Here is a 21571-nt window from a genome sequence, read left to right as displayed (position 1 = left end):
TATCATTTTATTTAATATTTCACTAATATATACCCCATCCGTTTCAAAATGTAAGACGTTTTGAGGTTTTGCACGTAACTTTTTTCCTCACTTTTAATGGGAAAAACTACTTGGGTTCTGTTTTAGAATAGTGAAAGGATTATCACTCTTCCCTTTCATAGTTCTGTTATAGTTTCTACAGTAAGCCATTTGTTAACTTTTGTAATGGCTCCGTTTTGGCTTCAATATAAATTACCACACTTGTGACAAAATTTTTTTTTGGGAAAAACTACTTAAAAATGATAGACTAATAGCTGCTTAAAATAATATTTTCTTAACTTAAAAGATACAAAGTGAAAACATACCTATACGTATTTACAAATGAATTACAGGTTGAATAGAGGACAAAACCTTTGATAATTGGGTAATTAATATTTGATTTGGTGTTAGTTACGGTCGGAAGATTCGGATGGTTCTATTGACTTGAAGACGACAAAAGGGACATCTAGAGACTGAAGTTGAACAATCCCGACACAAGACATGTCCGCATGGTACAATAGTAATCTCCACCTCCTTCATCTGACATATCTGACACAGCCATTGTGATTTCGCCGTCTCTGCTTCCTTCATGGAAGCCTCTGCTCTCTCCTGCAAGAAAATCAGAGACATAAATGTGTTGCTAATCGTCATTATGGTCATAATTTGTGTTTTCTAAGTATAAAGGATTTGATTGTATATCGAACCTGCTCAAGTAAGAATGCAACTTTAGAGTCCTTGAGTTCTTCTTGAAGAGTTATGGTTCTTAGTAGTAGAGATTGATTCTCCAGTTCCATGTTGATTCCAGCTGCAGAGAGCATCTCGTGCACTGCCTCGACCAATTCTTTCGCTGTGACTCGACCATACTGCATTTCATTCACAGGCTGCAGGTCACAAAGAACAAATCCAATCAATCATCCCCAGAACACGATTCAAGATCAAACTATCACAAGATGATAAATATTTTGAAGAAAACAGTATATCCATTTGTCTCTTAGAATCACATAGATTATAGGTAATACAAATATTGGGGCGAAAAGCAAGCATGTATGATTAAATCCAACGATTCACGAGAAATGTAACAAACCTGGCTAGAACTTGTTTTGTTAGTTCTGGAACTTTCTGAAGTTTCTTGAGATTTGTTATCAGATACTGCGGGGAGTACCTCAGGCAAAATCGAAGGACCTTCATTTTCGATTGACGTGCCTCGGAAGGAGAAAACTTGAGATGAAAGTAATAAACCAGTCTCTCCAGGTGTCATTTCAACCTTTAACCTGTAAAGGGCCTGACCAGCCGAAGGTCTAACATCTTCTGGGACTCTTCCGTATCTCAGCTTGTCTCCTTGTTGGATTTTCCAAGCAACGATCTCCCCTTTGAAGAATGGTCTCAAAGGGTGAAGCTGTACTTGTACAGCATCTTGTGGCATTATCTCTTGGCCAATAGAACTATCAGCTGTGCCAGTGTGAGTAAGAGAATAAGAGCATAGTCTCAGGCAAGCGGCAATTTCAGTTTCAGATCCCTCAGGACATGAAAATAAAGATCCAATAGGCAGGGAAGTTGGAAAGCCTAAAACCTCGCTCACCACTGTTGCCATGACATCCAGGAAAGAAATGTATCCAGGCGGTTCAGAAACTAGGATAGACGTTCTGTGATGATTGATAAAATACATTGTTCGATGATGCGATTCATTCTCCCATTCAGGAATCATGGATTCCTTACACACGAGGGTAACGTCTACGGAATTTGGCAGGAGAAGAAATCGAGTATATATATTTCTGACAAAACCAATTTTCTCTGACGCAGATTGTAGAGAATGTTGCATAACCTCAAAAGTCAAGTCATCCACAGTGGTGGTCTGACGGCTCACAGTCCATAAAGCAGCTTGAAACGACTCGCTCTGCAACTTCCTTCTGATAGCCTTGAGTGATATAAATCCTATGTTGTCCAAGGTTTGAATATGTTCAGCGTTTTCAAGTTCCTAGGTAAAGAAGCAATTATTTTGAGATTGTTTCACACATAAATATAACAAAAAGAAAGACAAGATCAAAAGAAACTGATGCCATGCATACCTCAATAACAACATCAGAAAGCTTTGTCACACCCAAATCTAGACAGATCCTCTCCGGAAGATGTGGATGAACAAGTCTTAACCTTGCAGTGTCTATGTATTTCACATAGCGTGACCCAAAGGAATCGACATACACACAAGATCGTGCGTGAACAAGCCTGCAGCCATCGTCTGGGACAATCACATCTAGTTTGATAGTATTTATTTCAGGTGGCTTTGTCTTATTTATTTCATCGCAGAGAAAATGAAGAACTTCCATCACAGCGCGAAGCTCATTCGGGTTCAAACGCCGATAACCACATGCTTTTTGTAATTTGGAGAGGATATCCTTTGCAGCACCAACTGAAAGCACATCGTTAAGTCCCAAATCTTTAAGGATCTTCAGAAAAGGTAGATAGAGACTAGGAAGTTCAAATGCAAAAGGTGATAGGTTGATTGGTAGGCGAACAAAAAGGGAGCCTGCTCCCACCAAGCGTGTCCCATTTGCAGCTGGTAAAAAGGCTACCTTTTGCAACTCCAAAATATCTGGATGATAGAAATTACAAAGCCGGGTAAAAAATACCATCACAGATTTCAAAATAATAATAGAAAACTCTTACGGCAGTCATATTATCATAAATATCCAATATTCTATGCATCAGCAAACATAAATCCAATTTTTGCTGGTTCTGGTATTTCATGATGAAATACATTGTTGTTGTCCAGAGCAATTCATTATTGCGGCTTGCAAGGCTGGACCACAAACAATGGAGAACTATTTTTACTATTACTACTGCATTTGTTCACACCACCTATTGGTTAAAACTTAATAGGCTCTTTGTTCTTTCCCAGATATTTTGTAATTAAAATTTAGATCGTCTGCCAGATTAGGAATTTACAGCTGCAAAAGCTATAATGTCGATTACACTTTTCTATTGGTAATATAAATTAAGTGTAGTATACATACCTGAAGAAGTGAGAGAGCCCCAAACCTTTTCCAGGTACTTCAAAACTTCACAAGAAGTAACATCAATGGTCATCACATTTGGATCATTGGGCCAGTGAGCAAGAGTGTCTTCACCACCATTCCGTCCAATTACCTGGGAATATATGATCAGGCCTTTTTCTTCTCATGTCCATGACAAGGGTACACACATAATCAAAGAGAGAAGAAGAGTGACCTTACCTGTAAGTGTTTAAGAACAGTCGAGAAAATTGGAGGACTTTTTAGCCGTAATGCTGTCCATGAAAATTCAGGTGGAATGAATCTCTGAGTTGAAAGAATAGGAACAGAGCTCCAAGCAAGGGGCCAGTCCCGTAAAAGAACAGCTTCGCTGTAACGTGTAAGGACTCTTTTGCCACCTTTTCTGCCACCAAGACTTGGGAACCCTGATTCAGCAGGTACGCAAGCAATCTGACCAAGAGTGTTGCAGAATGCAGTGCTGTAAAAACCAGCAAAGTTTAAAAATATAGCTTCAATTACAGATCCTGCTAATGTTGATAACTCAACAGAAATATCCTTCTCAGAATATACAAGATCTGTTTCAAAATCATCTTCTTCAGAAGCTCTATTACGCTCGTTACCCAGAAATTCCACCCTTTTGGCACATTCAAGTATGACATCGGCTTCCGCTGCAGTTCGAAGGCCAGCTTTTCGTAGAATGCGAAGCCAGCCTTCTGATGAAAATCTTTCTCCAGGAAATAGTTTTCTTTCACCAAAAAAGACCGACAATAGTAATGTATCAGAAGGATCAAACAAGTCCTTCGGTTTAGACAGCTCAGAGGAAAATTCATCAGAATTTCTGACAAATTTCGCCTCCCTAAGAGCTTCAATCACAGTAGAATCAGCCTCTAAATCCAGCCAATTTCCGTATACATAAATTAGTATGTCTTCTTGTTCAGATTGAGATCTACTTTCAAACCCAGCTAACCCATACCTTACTAAAGTCTGATGATTATGCAACACAGTGACCCCAAGGGCTTGGAGAAAGTGACATTCAACTGAATCTGGTAAATAGCAAAAGCAACATTCATCATATGGTTTAAGGAAGGAATCTCCAGAGATTATACACAAACCGTGCCTTTGCAAATCCATATAAGACCCAGTGACAGTCTTAAATATAGGAAGTGAACTTAGTACTTCAAGTTCATATGCTTGATATCTTGAACCACTAGAAGAGAAATCATTAGCCAAAAGGGTGAACAGCTCATCACGGCCAAATGTTGGGAAGGAAGCGATATCAGCAATGTAGCCAGCTCGTTTGCCTTCAGCAAGCTTGGAGGCAATAGCTTGACCAAGTGACACGCTTGGGGAAGGCAGGCACTTGCATCTCTGAGCACAATCAATATATGCAGCATCACAAACAGGTATATTGCACTGGTTCAGTAATAAAATCAACCAAGGATGCTTGCTCTGTGCTTGGTCGAAGCCTGAAACATACTGTTGTATTAACTCAGATAAGGAACCGTCACTTACTGATGTTGTGGATATATCACTGTCTCTCTGATGCATATCAGTACCACTTCTAGAGATTGGCTGCAAAGCCGGTGGTGGAAAAAAGATTAAGTGTCTCTCCCTTACACGGCATAAAATTGGTCTGCCAAGGAAGGCAGGAATCAGAGGCCAGTCCGAAAAGAGGGAGAGCTCATCTGCTGATCCATTAAAATTCTTCCAAAAGAGTTGTATCCATTCAGGCGAGGGACCACTATCATCACTAGAACTGGATGTACTTTCCCATGAAAACCATGGCACAGAGTTTGATTCTGAGATATAACTAATCCAGTGGTCATGAAAAAGATATTTCATATTACTGGCCAGTAAAGGAAGAGACCAGATCCTCAACTTTAAAAATGCTTGAACAGAAGACTTCAAAAATATATGAGCCAAGCTCGATCTGTCAAACACTTTTGGATGGATGAATCGTTCAGACACAGGCAACATCAGTGTCTGTTGCTCCTTGTTGCCCAACCATAGCTCAGATTTACCCAAGAGTGCTAAATGATTTGTTGCAGTCGGGCATGGTAATCCTTTAAGTTCATTAACTGCAGATAGGAACCTCGGGTCAGCATTACTATATCTATTATTACTATTTCTTTGACCAATCGAATCTCCAACACGACCAATATCTTCAACAACAACTCTACCAAAATCAAACAAAGCCTTCCCCAGGCTTGTCATCATTTCAAAAGCATCACTAGAGCCAGCCTGAGCTTGAGTAGACGTCGACGTTGAAGCATAAGTACTGTTTCCTTCATCCATGTTAGCCCCTTCAAAGTTAAGTGCTTCAATAAATTGAATATCTGATAGACAATATTCAAGTACATCAATAAACGTATCAACAGATCGAAGATCGATAGATGCAGATGACTTCCTTAGAAGAACGCGAACCATCTTTGGATTAACTTCTCGAACTGGAATCCCTACTGCCTGGACTTCAGCCAACAATTCCCAGGGAACAGAAAACACAGGGTAATGCTCCTTCACGAAGCTGCAAACTGTAACAGGAAGCAAATTAACAGCAACCTCACTACCAGGCTGTGTAAGAAACATACCCTCTTCAGCCTTGACCAAATTTCCTGAGTAAAGCTGCCACAGAGGAAGGTCAGCAACACGAGCATAAAACGGCCTTATAACTTGTTCAACCAAGCATTCCCACTCCGGTTTGAGCACTTCTGTTGCTATAGCACCGTCATGTTGGCTACGCAAAGCATGTTGATTAGATCGTGGCCAGAAGGAATACAACTGATGACCATAGGCTTTAAGAGAAAGGGCCAGCTGACGTGCTGTACTTGACTCAATGGAAGAGCTTGAATGTTCTCGACGTAGCCTTTCCATCTCCACTACTATTTCTATGTAAGAATCACGTACACATGACATTAACTCTTTGTTCCATGCATCAATCAATTTATCTCCAGCATCAAGCTGTGGCTCTGACATAGCTCTCTCATTTTGATTTTTGAAAAGAAAACGACCACAATTATTCCGAATGAGGAAGCATCCAAGGATGGTGACAGGTAGATTCACACTACCAGACAAAGGCAAAGGGGACATTATGGGGCTGGCTGGATGAACATCAACAGGACGACCGTTTCGAGATACATGTGCAGCAACTCCAGCAACAGGTGTCAAATTGTATGCTAGATACTTCCTGCAGATAAGTAACATTTCAACAACAAATAGAGACATGATTACCTCTAGGACACTCATCACATCAATACGTTTGACTAAATGAAATTCTTTTTTTTCATAAATAAAAAAAAAGAATTTAGTTTAATTAACTAGTATGAACAGTGACATGCCAACTCTTTGGTTATCAAGTATGGAAAAGTGACATACTTTCACAATGAACTGAATGTATTTGCTGCCCATGGTTTTAATCAGAATTGGTAACATCTTAAATTTAAAAAGATAGATTAAACATCTGAAAGAGAATATAGGTATCGTTTTATTCTCTGACAAGGATTTCGAGGTGATATGAACGTCAAAGCATATAGGCTACTGCCAGAATCTTTAATGTTGAGTAAATAGTAAGTGACTTTGTACCTGTCACGAGCCATGTTTTGTGATTGTCCAGAGCCCATGCGGAGAACTACAAGCCATCGATCCAGAAGTTTGTTTTCCCCTATATGTAGGTTAACCTCTATTATTCGTGATTTAACACCAGAGTTGGAGCTACCAAAAAGCCTCGTTTTCAATGTTTGCAATTTTTTCTCCGGGAAGGGATTCCTCATGATAGCTGATGCTGAATCAATATGCAGCGTGTAATCTTGATGTGGTTTTGCATTTCCTTGCTCCCATGTGGAAAATGAAACCTGAAGTTGACAAGTATTTTCCACGTTTTTAGGTTTGATTCATAGAATAAACATCAAGTTAATAAAACGAAACACAAGATTTCAGAACATACACATGTGATTTAACATGACAAATGTATAGAGTTCCATACAATCGAGGACAAAAGTCAAACCTCACTCATTCCTCAAATTTGAACTTCAACTTACAATAATCCAAAATATCCAAGTAACTGTCAAAATACAGTTGAGAGATACAACAGATGGAAGAATGCCAAACACAGTTTATTTTTGTGCTTCTGCAAATTCAAACAAAATACCTAACAAAATATCCCATCATTGAAAACGGCCTCAGAACAATCTAATTAGTTAAATAAATCTTTACTTAACAGTTCGTAACAACAGTATGGTAGACTGTGTTCAAGCCCAGATTTTTTTCAGTTTCTAAGTTGTATTATGTATTACAGTTTTGAATTTAATAGAGTTTTACTGCCATAAAAAAAGAATCAATGACGTCCACGGTAGTGTAGATATAGATTATAATACCTGTGAAACTGACTTCAAGAAAATAAGGATTCTGGAGGCATTCTCCAGAAATTGGTCAGATATTTGCTTCACTCTATCTAACCCCGCCTCAAGTCCATCTTTCAAGATTTCAGTTGATAAAGGCATCCGAATAATGGTGGAATCTGTCAATGACCATGCCTTATCTTGGCCAATTAGCATGGGATTGAATTGATCACTGAATCGCTCTACCAAATTTGTACCTAAAGGAACAGTAGGAAATAATAGAAGGTAAACTTATAGAAGAAACAAGTCAACTGAATAGTATTTAATAATTGTTGAGTTACAGATAACGGTAAGACAAATGTAAATAAAGCTAAAATATGATCCCTCCCTGATACGACCAATGAACCAAAAAATTCAGTTTTAAGGATGAGGTGGTTTATTCCCATCAGGACCAGTTACTGAATAAATATGAGTCATTTAAGATATAAGCTACCATGATAGTGATTATTGTCACACAGTTTTAGCATGGGGAAGAAAGGTAGGAAAGCAATACCAGAAGTTCATACCTATCAAGGAGAACATCTTTGCAGCTGGAGCCTGAGTCGTGGGTGCAGAAAGGGTCGCTCCTTGGGGATCAAACATGTAAAAGTAGCCACCAGAAACAATAGACAGAAGATCACACATGAAGTAACAGCTAAGAAGGCCCAACCCATAGTTGAGAGTTTCACCCTTAATTCTCCACTGTGAAAGAAGCTGAAGACTACAAACCTCCTCTCTGGTCAATGTAACCCCTTCTAAAATGGCAACTAGAGCAGGTCCTTGAAATTCACCTGAAAAAGAAGAGTACGTTAATAAGAGGATCAAGGTATACATCCCTACAAATCGACAAAACAAAATACTCAGCACATATTTAAAACCAAGCAACAAAGAAGCCAATATCCAGTAGAAGCTAAAAATATCCTTTCTGGTAGCGAAAATTTTATCCACATTAGATACCTCCGCCATTCTCCAAAATTTGAAAGAGAAAGCATAGGTAAAAACCAAGATAACACAAAATTTAAAGAATATAATAGAATCAATTGAAAGGCTAATAATAAGCTCAAAACATTGACTACCTAAATTATGCTGCAGCAAGGTCTTGCGAGAGTGCTCCCTCTTGTCAAAGATGATATGCAGCTTTTTAACCCTGCAGCAATCAGCTAACTCAAGAAGATCGAACAACAAGAAATCTTTGCTGGCATATAGTGATAGAAGCTCCTTCAACTTTGTGAAATCCATACAAGGAAGATCCTGGGTAATATCATTATCCACTAAGGAGATACAACGAAGAGATTGTATCCCCAATCTATTAGCCATGTCACTGTTGATGCTAGGATGTACAAACCTTTTCCCAGAGAGAGAACTGCTGTCTACCCATGGTGCATCATTATAAACAAGATCATCTAACGGGACCAAAAATCCTGCGGAATCAGGAACTAGCACTGAATTGTTATCACTATCTGATGACACCTCGGAAAAACAGTCTGCAATGGCTTCAAGAACACAAAGGACAAAATTTATCTGCTCATCTGTTAACTGTGATCCTTTTATATCATTCTGCAAGTGCTGCAGAGTGTTCATATAATCTGCTGCATCAAAACTAAGTCTCACACCCAATTCTAGAAGCAATTCTTTAAAGTCTGATAATTCTGAAGGGACAACATATAGATAAGGGGTAAACTTCACAGGAGAATCAAAAGAAAGAACATCTGCAGAGACAAAATCATCACCAAGCCACACCCAAGGAACACCACTTAGTGCTGACTTAAGGGCAAGAAAGTCATTTTCCCTAGAAAGTTCTTGCAGTCTGGTATAAAGTAGAGGAATTTGGCCTTGTAACATGCTCTCAAAATCAGGATTTATTGAGGAACGAGACTTCTGTTCTTTATAAGATTTTGATATCTCAATTAGTTGTTTGCACAGGATATCAATAGTTAAACAGTCCATCCACCCAAGTTTCTGATGTAGATACGATGACTGGCACTCGCCATCCAGTAAGTGCATTGTGGCAGACACCAAAAACATCTGAGACTTGGGCCTTACTCTATCTGGTGATGCCACCAAGTTACTAGATTCCAGCCATGGAATTCCTTCTATAGGTGGATCAAGACAAATCGGACACCATGGGATAGACCTCAGTTGACACCAAAACTCATCCTCTGATTGTTCAGTGAGCAAGCTCCCAAGATAGCTAGTCTCCGTTTCATATTCAGGATAGGTTTCTCCATCAAGCGAGTCTTCGCTTGTAATGGACATTATATTTTGTGATTCATCATGGTTCGCTTCACCTGTCTTGGATGATAGTTTGACAGAAAGAGTTTTGATATGGAATAATAGTCTTCTTCCATATCTCGATGCTTCTAAATCTCCCGAGTCATGTAACATTGACACACTTCTAGCAGCATCCAAATAGGTAGAACAATCCAGAGTTGTTCTAAGTCCAAGACCAACCAAAGCATCCAGGATCTTAGAATCTGAGAATTTCTCAGAAGGAAAGTAGACTTCTTTGTGAAGAAGCTCCTGTAGCGCAGGAACACGAGGATCGTAAAGCCTGAAAAGAGGACAAAAATATGAATACAACTATAGAGATATCCAGTTTCTCTATAAAAAGTGTGTAAATGCCAACAACGATAGCTAATATCAGGTTGTTGTATAAAGCGTTTAAATGCAGACAAAAATAGCTAATACCAAGTTGCAGCTGTAGTCTATGATTTAATGTATCAGAATAGGAAAAAGGTGATAAGATAGAAAAACCTGGAAGGTTGTTGCCATAATCCATTCGCTGCAAGAACAAAAGGGGTTGTAGATAGTTCACACTGAAGAGAAACATCATCAACGACCAGATCATTTAGATCATGCAAAATGGCCAACAGAGCTTCTTGCTGAGAAAGGAACTCCGACATGCGATTAAGTACACAAGCTTTGTAGAATTCCATTTTTGAGGGCTCTTTTATTTGTAAGTATCTTTTGAAGATAGCTCTCTCCCTCTCTGAATCCAAGCGTACAAAATCATCATCCAACAGATCCTCCCTGATGCCATCGGGTTTGAGCCACATAACTGGACAGTTCAAACTTACAAGTTTTCTACTTCTGTATGACTCAAATATGGGGAGGTGTTTGATGGTCTCAAAGTGGACCTCATTCATATGTCCACCAGAGAACCACTTTGACTGAAGAATAAAATTCCGAAGTTCATGCAATTCTCCTTCTGAAACATTAAGGAAAATCCCCTTTATGTTTTCGTGCCCACCAGAAACAGCAAGAAGTGCATTCAATATGCCTGTTGCTGTTGGTGGCTGAACAAATGTATCCAACTGAGGGTGCTCTACTGGAAGCTCACGATTTAAAAACCGGCATCCACATTTCAGTAATAATGAAGACATGTTCTCGCTCCAGCCATCATCTCGAATAACATTAGAATTTACAATAAGTCGCATGAGACAGCCATCTTCAACTGGTAATATGGGCCACTTAGAAAATATTGAGAGGTCATCACAAGATAACTTAAGATAGCTCCACAGTACCCTTATCCATTCTACTGTTGGATGTTCTTGTTGCCCAGGTGTCCAAAGTATCTTTTCTGAGAGATGCCAGTCTGCTGGCAGTAGCTTAAAAAAGAGCTTCTCAAGCAAATTGCAAGAGAGAAGACATATGCATGATTCTTCGCTTTGAGCTACAGCCAACAGCTTACTATAAACTCCTTCCGGCACTTCGCGGTCCACGAGTTGGTGAGGAAGTGAATCCTTCAAAATTTCATACCCAATCTCTTCTGCGAAAAAGATTCTCTCAGCAGTCCCACTCTTGCTAAAGGTTGTAAATGAACCATCAGCAAGAGGTAGCAGGGGTAGACCGTAAAGTAGATCCGCCAGAAAAGGGACTTTTAAATCAAGAAGACAGTATTCCAATGCCAAGGCCAAGCCATTTCTATCCCTAAACTCACGTTTTCGCCGAGTCAACAGAGTCCTTAACAGTTGGGGTGTCATAAAATGCAAGGATGAACAGGCCTCTCCAAATCTTTCCGCAACTGTCTTTGAGATATTAATTACAGGGAGACCAGCGTCTGCTAGGACATCAACTAGCTCCTCTGCCTTAGGAAAGCTGAAATCAGGGTAAATTGCTTGCTTAGTTGAAATCCATTGGCCCCCTCTTGCTTTGGTATATAAGACACGAAGACCGTTATTCGCAATAAAACTGTAGAGCTTCCGAACCAAGGATGCCCAAGGTTCTGTTCCTAGAGTTACTGGCCAGACAGAGAAGAACAAATCACATGGACCAAGTTCAGATGCAATTTTTTCAAGCAAATGACCATAGGCTGGTACGACAACTTCCTCGATCAAGTAAAGATTCCAATCCGAGCGTACTTTTCCATCCCCTGCCATGTCGTTACCAAACCAAAGATCCCTCCTGTTGGATGACAACTCAAAATATGCATTGATATGCGCAGGGAGGCCAGTAGTTATAGGTAGAGGCAGAAAGCAGAATGCACGGCCCCCAAAATTTCTTCTATTCTGAATTGAAATAGTAGATGGCCCAAATATATTAGAATTGCTAGCAGCCAGGTCCTCTACATTATCACTCTTGACAGAATTTATAAGCACGGCAACACTAGCCCATGGTATTAACTTATGGGACATTTCTGGAAGGTTCAAATTCTTTTTACTTACTCCGGCATTCAGACATTCACCTGTTATCCATCCATGTAAGATACATCCAGATGAATCTTGCTCGGTCACCACAATCTTCTGGCATTTATACGGCAGATCTTTAACTACAGTGTTGCTTAGTTTTTTTAGCAACTGATCTTTATTCATTCCAGCAAAAATACTTTCGTCAAGAAGACTAAACACTTTACTAGATGGCTTTGGTTCAGTATCTTGCCCAACATTGTGATCTTTGCAAACACGATGCAGTAACTGCATTTCATGACCAGCTCCTTCCTTTGTAAAAATTGATACTGTTTTCACATTCCGCAGAAAAACTAAAGCTTCTGAAACTACACCGGAAAAGGAAGTGAAGAGGGATAACACATCTTCAGAAGCATATGTTTCTTTCTTTATGTGGCTTCTGGGAGCAACACTGGCGTTTCTAAGAGGAAATCGAAAGAGTGTACCAGGAAATGTATGCTCTAAGTCACAACCAAAATGCAAGAATGGTGCAAATTGATCAGGAAACTGATCCAATATATTTCTTCCAGCAAATTTAATCCGCAACCCTGGGTGAGTTGGAGAAATACCAGGCAAATGATTGGCATGAGGATCAAACATAACAATGTTTTCTCCAGAAACAAACCCCGGGATATCTGTGAAATGATAAACACAGTTAAATCCCAGCCCAAATCTTCCTATTGCAAAAGGTTTTTCAAGTTTGCTTGCTTGACCAATGCGTGAGATTGCATACATATCTTGCTGAGTAAAAACCGAATTGTTGAAACAATACAGAGCAGGGCCTTGCCAATCTGCCATTTCAGGAGATAGGAGTGAAGACGTCCCATAATGAGTCTTATCCAAAAGGAATGTCACCTCAGAAGCTCCTGCATCTTCCGCGTTTTGAACCAGCTCAAAAAGAATCCCAGGCCCATCAGCATACATTTCTAATATGTGTTTAAGTCTGGTGGTCAACGCCTCATGCTGTCCAAAGGCCTCAGCAGCCCCAGATAAACTAAAATTCATTGAATCAGCACTTTCCGCCAGCAAGACTCTACGAAGAGAGCGAACACCAAGCTTCTCCGCTACCTCATTAGATATGTTACCGTGGACAAATTTTTGCATTGTTCTTTTCGCATTCAATAGCATTGTAGACTCTGCACTAAACGAGCTGTTATGATTGTCTGATGCAGTCAACCATGGCGCATCATTATAGACCAAGTCACTTGAAGGGAAGAGTCGACCAGAAACATCAGGTAAATAGATTGTGACTTTGTCAAGAAATTGCGCTTCAGCCAACTGCTGCGCAATCAGCACAGCTGCCCTGATTTCTTGAGGATCAAGAGGTGAAGTACCTTTCCTTACAGCTATTCTACATAGAACATCAGCATAATCAGATGGAGTTAAAAATTCTCGAACACCAAGCTCTACGAATAGTCCCCTAAAAACAGCTAAGTCGGTAGGTATGACACGAATGTAAGGAACAAGATGAAGAGGGCCATCGAGAACAACCTCACTCAAAGTTGCAAATCCATCACCTACCCAGATCCAGCGACTACCTTCAAGTACAGCCTTAACAATGTCCATCTCATCTGAACCTAGTAACCTTGCAAGAATTGAGTATATCTTTGGCATTGCCAAAGCTAGTTCCTGCCGAAGAACCTGATCAATCAGAATCTCATTGTTCTTTCCAAGTTCAAGCAACTGAGCCGCAATTGCACTTCCTCCTGGATGTGATAACCACCCCAAGTTATATGCAAGAGCTGTAGAAGAACATTCACCATCCAGTATCCTCATGGATGCAGATACAAGCCACATATCTGTTTTTGGACGTACAAGCTTCGGAGGAGCAACAGTAGATGTCACAACTGGCCATGGTAAAGTTTGAAATGGAGCGGACACTAAAACGGGGCACCAGCAAATCATATTAAGTTCACTCCAGAACTTAACAAGGTTACATGTCAGATTTCGTGGTCTGAAAGCCGTCGCAGCTCGTGAAAATATCCTGTTTATAGCTCCATCATCCTCACTCGACTGATCAGGCAGCCACTTCACAGCATTGACTTCTAAAAATGAAAAAAGCACTTTACCTCGTGAATGTGCCTTTTCCAGATCCTTGTGCATCAATCGCTCCACCAATCGTGCACTCTCTAATATTATCTCAGGAGAAACAGTTGTTTTAAGGCCCAAACCTTGAAGCATGTCCAAGATAGCAGATCCCTGGAATCCGCTACCGGGGAAACAATCTGAATCTTCCAACAAAGCATATAACTCTTCATTACGAGGGTCGTGTAAAACAGATGGGCGCTTAAGAGGACCATTTACAGTTGGAACAAACTCTAGGTTCTGCAATTCTTCCCTCAATAATCTATCCTCCAGACACAGCTGTGGAAGATTCTGCAGAATAGAAATCATTACCTGATCACGAATCTCAGGTTGCAAAACTTCAATTCTGTTGAAAACATTCTGTCTGTAGAAGTTACTTTTCCTCATTCTCTCAATGCCATAGTACCTTGACAAAACATCTTCTTCGCTACCTTGGCAACATATAACAAACTCACATCCTAGAAGACAGGCAGGTACATCTAATGGAGGTAAGTACTTAGGAGGATTAACAAGATCAGAATAATTGAATTCTTGAGCACTGATTTCTCCATAAATGCGATAAATGGGCAAAATCTTGCAGATTCTGAGATATAGGTCACCAATCTGATGTCCTATGTGCCATTTTGGATCCAAAAGAAAACTACGAAGTTCATCCTTCTCTTGAGCATTCAAATCGTAAACTAAATTTTGTACCCCATCCATATCTGATGAAGCAGCATCGAAAATGGACTCTAAGACACCTGTGTAACTTGCATCCGAAACAAAGGAGGACAAGTCTGAATGCTCAACTTTAAAATTGTTGTTTAATATTTTGCCACCAATCTTCTCTAAGACATTTCTGACTGCATCAGGAAGCTTCTCTGCGTTGATTAATTTGGATTGCGGAGAGGCTATAAACAAATAGCCAGACGTGGATGGCAATATTGGCCAATCACAGAACAGTGATAGGCTCTGACACTGTTTGTCAAGATACAGCCAGAAGAGAACAAACCATGATGACGATGGATGATCTCGGTTCGATTCTGGATGCCAGGAAATCTTGCTTCTGTGTTTCCATTCAGCAGGTACAAGCCTAGGAAATAACTGGAGTAAGTTGTGGATACTGAAAATTGCAAGATTTGCTGTTTGTGACTCTGCAATGGCAAAAAGTCTGCTATATAATGGTGAAGGAATATTCCTATCAATTACTCTGTCATAAACTTTCTGTAAAAGCATATGCTCCAATTCGTCACAAATAAAATAGGAGACACTCTCTGTACTTTCAGAAAAGAAGCCAAAGTCACCATTTGCTAATGGAAGCAGCTTCAGGTTGCTGGCATGTGTGCAAACACTATCATCAGTCAGATCATCCAGGCAATATTCCAATAATACTAGCTTCAAAGATTTCTTCAAAGCTGAAAGTGTTTTGCATTCTTTGAGAAAGTTGCGCACTCTATCTGGAGTAACCACTTTTGGAAGTAAAAAGGAAGGGTGTTTCAAAAGCATATCAAAAACTGGTCTTGGGAGGCACACGATAGGCATTTCAAGCTGCAATAAGGCATCAGCAAGTTCTTTGCTCCCTGAGAATTCCTCATCATGAAGGTAAGCGTCGGCAGGAGACACCCATTTCCCCCCGTCAAGATCCGAAAACAGTACAGGAGCATTGTAGATATTTTTGTAAATTTGCTCAACTAATATGCTCCATGGTGCTTCAAAAGATCCACTTGGCCATAAGGAGAAGTAAGAATCCCTGGAATCAAGCACTTCTCTCAAACAAAGAAGCAATCGTGTAAAAGTGGGAGCTACCACATCTTCCAGGAGAAGCCTATTCCATGCTGAACGAACTTTCCCACTCCTGTCCATGTCTTCTCCATACCAAATACCGCGACGATTTGATGACACCTCAAAGTATCCGTTGACTTGTACTGTCAATCCAGTTCGTACAGGCAAGGGAAGAAAGCAGAAAGCATGCCCAAGCTTTAGGATATTATTCTGTCAAAACCATATGAAGACAGAGTGAATGCAAGCTCCAATCGAAAAGCAGTGACAAATGACTTCCTTCGCATTACAGATTAATAACATGATAATTGAAGAGAATGCAATTATACGATAAAACAGATAAATAAACGAAATTATATGTTCAGAACTGCCAGAATGTACACAAAGGTGCAACATGGGAAAAAAATATAAACAATTTTAACAGGTTAAAACATGTTATCTGGATGATAGGCACACACACTCAAAAAAGCGAAGGTGCAACATGGGCAAAAATAATTACTGCAGATAGCAAAAAGGCCCAATTAATATTGCACAGTACCTCTGATGAATCATCTGATATGCATGCTGCAACTGAAGCCCACGGTAGCAAGTGAATATCATATTCTTTGGATGCAGTGGCAGCAAACAAACCAATTTTGCTGGACGCTGATGCCATTGTCTGAACTATGTAAAACCTGTCTGTTCTCCGTTGACTTTGGCTTCCCTTTTCAGACTCACTCAAGAACTCCAGAGTAAATGCATCCATCTCCCTGTCTCCAGAAATAGATGTCTTCGACAGTCTAAGAACTGCCTGGCGATGCCACACGGTATCATTATCTGGTGAGCTGACCGAACATGAATAAAGCTTTTTGGGCTCTGGATCTCCATCATCCCAAGTGTACATCTCAATAGATAATACACATTTAAGAAATAGCAACGAGAAAACGCCTTCCTCGAAAAGTTGATCAAACATCAAAGAAATGTCATCTTCAAAGTAGGCTTGCCTTGAAAGCCTACTAGAAGCTGCTTGCTCTGGATTCCTCAAAGGGAAACGGAATAAAGTACCATGAAAAGGACTTCTCATATCACATCCGAAGGCACAATAAGGAAGAAACTGATCCTTATACTGAGATAGAGCTGAAGAACCAACATAATCAATTCTCTTCCCTGGGTTTGCTGCAGAAATATTTGGAAGATAAGCACCTTGAGGATCAAACAATACCACGTATTTTCCACTCACAAAAGAAGGTATATCAGTCAAATGGTATACCGAATTGAAGCCAACCCTATAATACCAAAGTAAGAACATTTATCAGAAAACAAGGGATGTTCAAATCTGTGACACACTGAGATTGACTCAAACACATACTTAAGAAGTAAATTGTTATCTCCATAAGCAAGAAACAACGGAAAAAAAAAAAAAAAAAAGAGTAATTCACACAGAGAGAAAAGGAATAAAAATTATACCCAAATCGACCAGTCTTCCAAGCTTGACCGTGCTTGCCACTTCCACCAATTCTAGAGATACTAACAAAATCCTCCTCAGTGAAAACAGCATCATTGTAAGCCAATAGAGAAGGACCTTGCCACTGAGCCAAAGAGTCCGAAAGCAAAGAACCCGAGCCGTGAACCCGACGGTCAAGACAGAGACGGACTTTAGTAGCTCCGGCGTCATCAGCGTTCTGTATAAGCTCCTTAAGCACGGTGGTTCCTTCCGGATAGTTCAACAAAACCTCCCGAATTCGTCGGGTCAAATCCACCTTCTGCCCAAAATCTTCGAGAAGAAGTGAATCCATCTTCGAAATTAAACGTTATCTCTGTTTCTGCAGAAAGATGATTATAGCCCCATGGATATATGAAGAAGATGAGATTACGATCTCGAAGAATTTTGATTGCACCGACTCAGGACGAGCCAAGGTTGAAGAAGATCGACTCGAGAAGAATTAAGCGGAGCTTTTACTTTGGAAGGAAATTGCAGAATTAAGAGTTAAGACTATTAAATTAATGCCGATTGTTACTAATGTGAAGAAACATTATTTTGACATTTTACTTGGGCCTCTAATTCAAGGCCTGGTAAGGATATTGAAACTTGAAAGTATAGAGTAGAAATATGTTCAGATGAGGTATTTATTAAAATTATACAAATTTGTCCACAAAAATTAAAACATATTTATTTTACCAAGTTGTTGTTAATTTTTTGATAATGTTAAATCATAGACTTGAAATTAATTAATTAATTAGAGATAAAATGAGACACATATCATATTGATTAATCATTTCATTAAGAGTAAAAAATTTTAAAAAAATTTACAGATTTAATAGATTTTTATAAAAAAAAGAAATTATTTTATTTTAAGCTATTAAAATTAATTTTATATTTGTTTAAAAATATTTATTATATTTATATAGAAATAAATAATTAGATAAATAAATATTTAATTAATTATCATTTATAGGGTTTAAAAAATGGATTTACAAATAAGATCATTTTCAACAAAACATGCCAAAATATGAATTTTGATTGTTTTCAAAATTCATGGATTTACATGTTGGTCAACTATTAATTTTTTACTTGTTATTTGGTAATTGGTTTATTTCATAATTATTGATTTATCAATTTATTTCAACTTCTTATAATATATATATATATATATCAGCAAAAACTTATATTTTCTTTGTGGATATACTATCAGTTTACATATCCATCGATAGTTTATTTGAATTATTAATCTTTTTTAAATCTAGAAACTAATTGAATAATAAGAAGCGCGGTCAAAAGTAAAATTAGAGGTAAAGTGCAAATGTACAACAATATTAAGTGAGATTTAATATTAAAAAATTCTCACATAAATTTCGTCATGTTTTGGGATTTCGGAAAGATTATGGAGTTCCAAGAGAAGATGTGGGAGGAAGAAGGTAGTTTTACCATATCACGTATGTGTTAAATTGACTTTCTTATTTGTGATTATGCAAACACTAGTATCCGAAAAAAGTTTCATGGATTCTTTTTACGAATAATAAAATAAGAAATTTAAAACCATGTCATCAATCACACTTTGTTTATCCAACAAATCACTAAATGTGTGTTAGTTACTACTCATAAAATATAAGAAAATGATATTAGATAAAAATTACTAAAAATAGTTTTTAACAAAGTGAAAATATGAAACCACGACATAAACCATAAATAAAGATAAACTTGAAATGTCTCTACTTGATAGAATTCCACGTATGAGGTGTTTGCTAGAAAAAGTGGATCCAAGTAAATATCTTTTCCACCATATGAGTTTCTCACTCAATCACCACTTGAAGCTAATTTGAATGAGGTAAATATCTTTTTCACTCTTAGCTTACAAGTTCATTATCATATTCATGTTCATATACATCTAACGTAACTAATGTTGTATGTATTGTAAATCACATGATCCTTTTGAACTTGAAAGTGTCCTTAGATCTAGTTCAGAAAATACCAAGTCAAATTTGAAAAACTATTAGGATGATTAACCCAGCCTAGAGATGAAGACGCTTACAACCATGGAAGTTTCAAGCTTTTGATCTACCGTTGGCAATCTCTTCATCCTGTAAGTAAAATAATAGAAAATGTTAAAAAGCAAAAACATTGACAACTTTTCTTCAACAAAATTATTGCGATCTCTTCCTACGATTTTCAACAGTTGACCAAAACAATTGATTTATACTTTATTTAATTTAGAATTAAACTGAATAGACGAAATAAATTTAAAAAAAAAAAAAAAAAAACTCGTTTGAACATCATCACCTCTTCGTATGATCTTAATCAAACGTTTAGTTTTAGGTGTCAGCTTCAAGAATATGAAATAAATACTTCATCTATGGATGCATGATAACTTTTTAATTTTATTTCTTAGAATACAAGCCAAATACTATAACATATTTCATAATCGTAGAGCATTTCCAACACATTTCTATTTTTTTTGTCTCTAAACTCTATTTTAAAATAAAATTTACTTCAACTCTCCCCTATTTTCACCTTTAAACAGAAACTGCTATTTTCTGCTCTATATATAAAAAAAAACTCTATTTCTTCCTCTATAATAGAGTTATATGTTATAGTTTACAGCAAGCAGATGTTATATGTTGCTTCCTCATATGTTGTGCATACTTGAATCCCTGTTTAAGATATGGCGTAAGGATGAGTTTACAGCAAGCAGATGTTATGATTCATGACATGGGCTTAGGAACTCGGGTCCCGAAAAGCTGGATGAAGGAGGGCGCCATTTGGGTTGATGTGGGAGTGTGTTCAGTGGAGGACACGAGCTGCAAAGACATGACTATCGCAATGCTGTTCTTCAATGTTTTGAGTGTAGCCAAGAAGGTGGCTTTCTGATTGTGAGAACCAGAGGGGTATAACACTTTGTAAACTGTTTCAGATTTGTGATGTCTATGCTGATCTGGAACTGTTTTAGATTTGTATACCCTTTGAATCTCTAATCTCTCTTGTGCCCTCCAAATCCCATTTCCTATTACAGTACCATGTTACCAAGTTTCCTATTTCCGATTTTTTTGGTCACAATTCTATGATTGGGTTTAGGAATTTTAAGGCAGTAGTAGTAATTCAGGAAACCATATAAGGGTAGTCTCAGTTTTTTCTTTGCCGCTGACTAAAGCTTATGGGCCATTTCTGTCCTAACAGTCAAACGATATGGAGATTTAACTTCCATTGTATCTAATTTGCTCAGGGTCTCAATCACCACATTAGCATCACAGTTAGTTTTCAGTATCGGAGAGTATTGAGTTCTTATCCTTCTTCCAAAAACTGTGCAAACATTAATTTGCGCTTGTTAGGTAAAATTTCAAATTCAGTTAATATGTCTTATGTTATTAACTAACTTATATCTTTAAAATATAGGGAATATTGAAGATCATTTTTATATTGAAGACGATGATGCTACAATTACTGCATGTAGCTCATGAATAAAAAATTCTAACACAAGTGTAGATTGGTGATTTGGTGAGTTATTTCTTGAGTTTTTAGTGTTTATATTTCATAATTTGTTTTTGTTCTTACAAGAAACAAAGATAGTGGAGATAGTGGATTGATCGAAGAAGACTTGAGTTTTGGACTTTTCAAACTTTTTGATGGATTTGTTTGTAGTTTTGACTTTTGAACATCATCACCTCTTTGTATGATCTTAATCAAACGTTCAGTTTTAGGTATCAGCTTCAAGGATATGAAACAAATACTTGATCTATGGACGCATGATAACGTTTTAATTTTATTTAAGAGAAAACAAGCCAAATTCTACAGTAGATTTCATAATCTTAAGCATCTCCAATCCACTTCTATTTTTGTTTCTACTCTATCTTCGAGTAAAATTTACTCCAACTCATCCCTATTTTCTCCTCTAAATAGATATTGCTATAACTCTATTTCTTTCTCTATAATAGAGTTTTTTTTCTTTTCAAAGTAGTCCCTTAACTTTCAATTTTTTATTATGATTAAAATAGATAAATTAAACTATTATCATTTGTGGAAAATACACTAATGCCGATGCAATGTATTATTATTTTTATTTGATGCAATGTATTTAGTATAATAAATTATTATTTAAAATAATATGAAATTTTTGTAAAAGTTATAGTAATTTGTAATTTTTATAAATAAAAGGTATAATACTTAAAATAAAAATATAATCTATTTGGAATA

The 21571-nt window shown here is 37.9% G+C and overlaps 1 protein-coding gene across 3 annotated transcripts; it reads right to left on the bottom strand.

The window, feature by feature from the left end:
- Positions 1-290: 290 nt before the first annotated feature.
- Positions 291-17869, bottom strand: LOC9308105 (sacsin). 3 transcript variants are annotated; one of them, XM_002871990.2, is made up of 13 exons: positions 17353-17869; positions 16445-17171; positions 10154-16119; positions 8476-9950; positions 7927-8190; positions 7397-7617; positions 6606-6874; positions 3249-6210; positions 3030-3162; positions 2085-2608; positions 1103-1993; positions 723-899; positions 291-627 (listed from the first exon to the last, which is right to left on the bottom strand). In XM_002871990.2, the coding sequence occupies exons 1-13, from the start codon at positions 17679-17681 to the stop codon at positions 430-432; spliced, it is 14136 nt and encodes a 4711-aa protein (XP_002872036.1). In that variant the 5' UTR covers positions 17682-17869; the 3' UTR covers positions 291-429. The 3 variants fall into 3 exon arrangements, with proteins under 3 accessions (XP_002872036.1, XP_020877963.1, XP_020877964.1); XM_021022304.1 differs by having other exon boundaries at positions 16445-17061; positions 17353-17654; XM_021022305.1 differs by lacking the exon at positions 17353-17869 and having other exon boundaries at positions 16445-17061; positions 17156-17164.
- Between the last annotated feature and the right edge of the window lie 3702 nt (positions 17870-21571).

Source organism: Arabidopsis lyrata (assembly GCF_000004255.2).
Source record: "Arabidopsis lyrata subsp. lyrata unplaced genomic scaffold ARALYscaffold_6, whole genome shotgun sequence".
Classification (NCBI taxonomy): Eukaryota; Viridiplantae; Streptophyta; class Magnoliopsida; order Brassicales; family Brassicaceae; genus Arabidopsis; species Arabidopsis lyrata.
The sequence above is the reverse complement of the archived record's forward strand: the minus strand, read 5'-3'. Positions and strand labels throughout refer to the sequence as shown.

What these genes read in the sequence shown, in the direction of transcription:
- LOC9308105 (XM_002871990.2), bottom strand. Translation starts at nt 17,681, where the DNA reads ATGGATTCACTTCTTCTCGAAGATTTTGGGCAGAAGGTGGATTTGACC. An exon ending in CTGTTCTTAAACACTTACAG is followed by an intron (nt 3,163 to 3,248) that starts GTAAGGTCACTC and finishes ATATATTCCCAG; the next exon opens with GTAATTGGACGGAATGGTGG. An exon ending in GGGCTCTCTCACTTCTTCAG is followed by an intron (nt 2,609 to 3,029) that starts GTATGTATACTA and finishes TCTATCATCCAG; the next exon opens with ATATTTTGGAGTTGCAAAAG.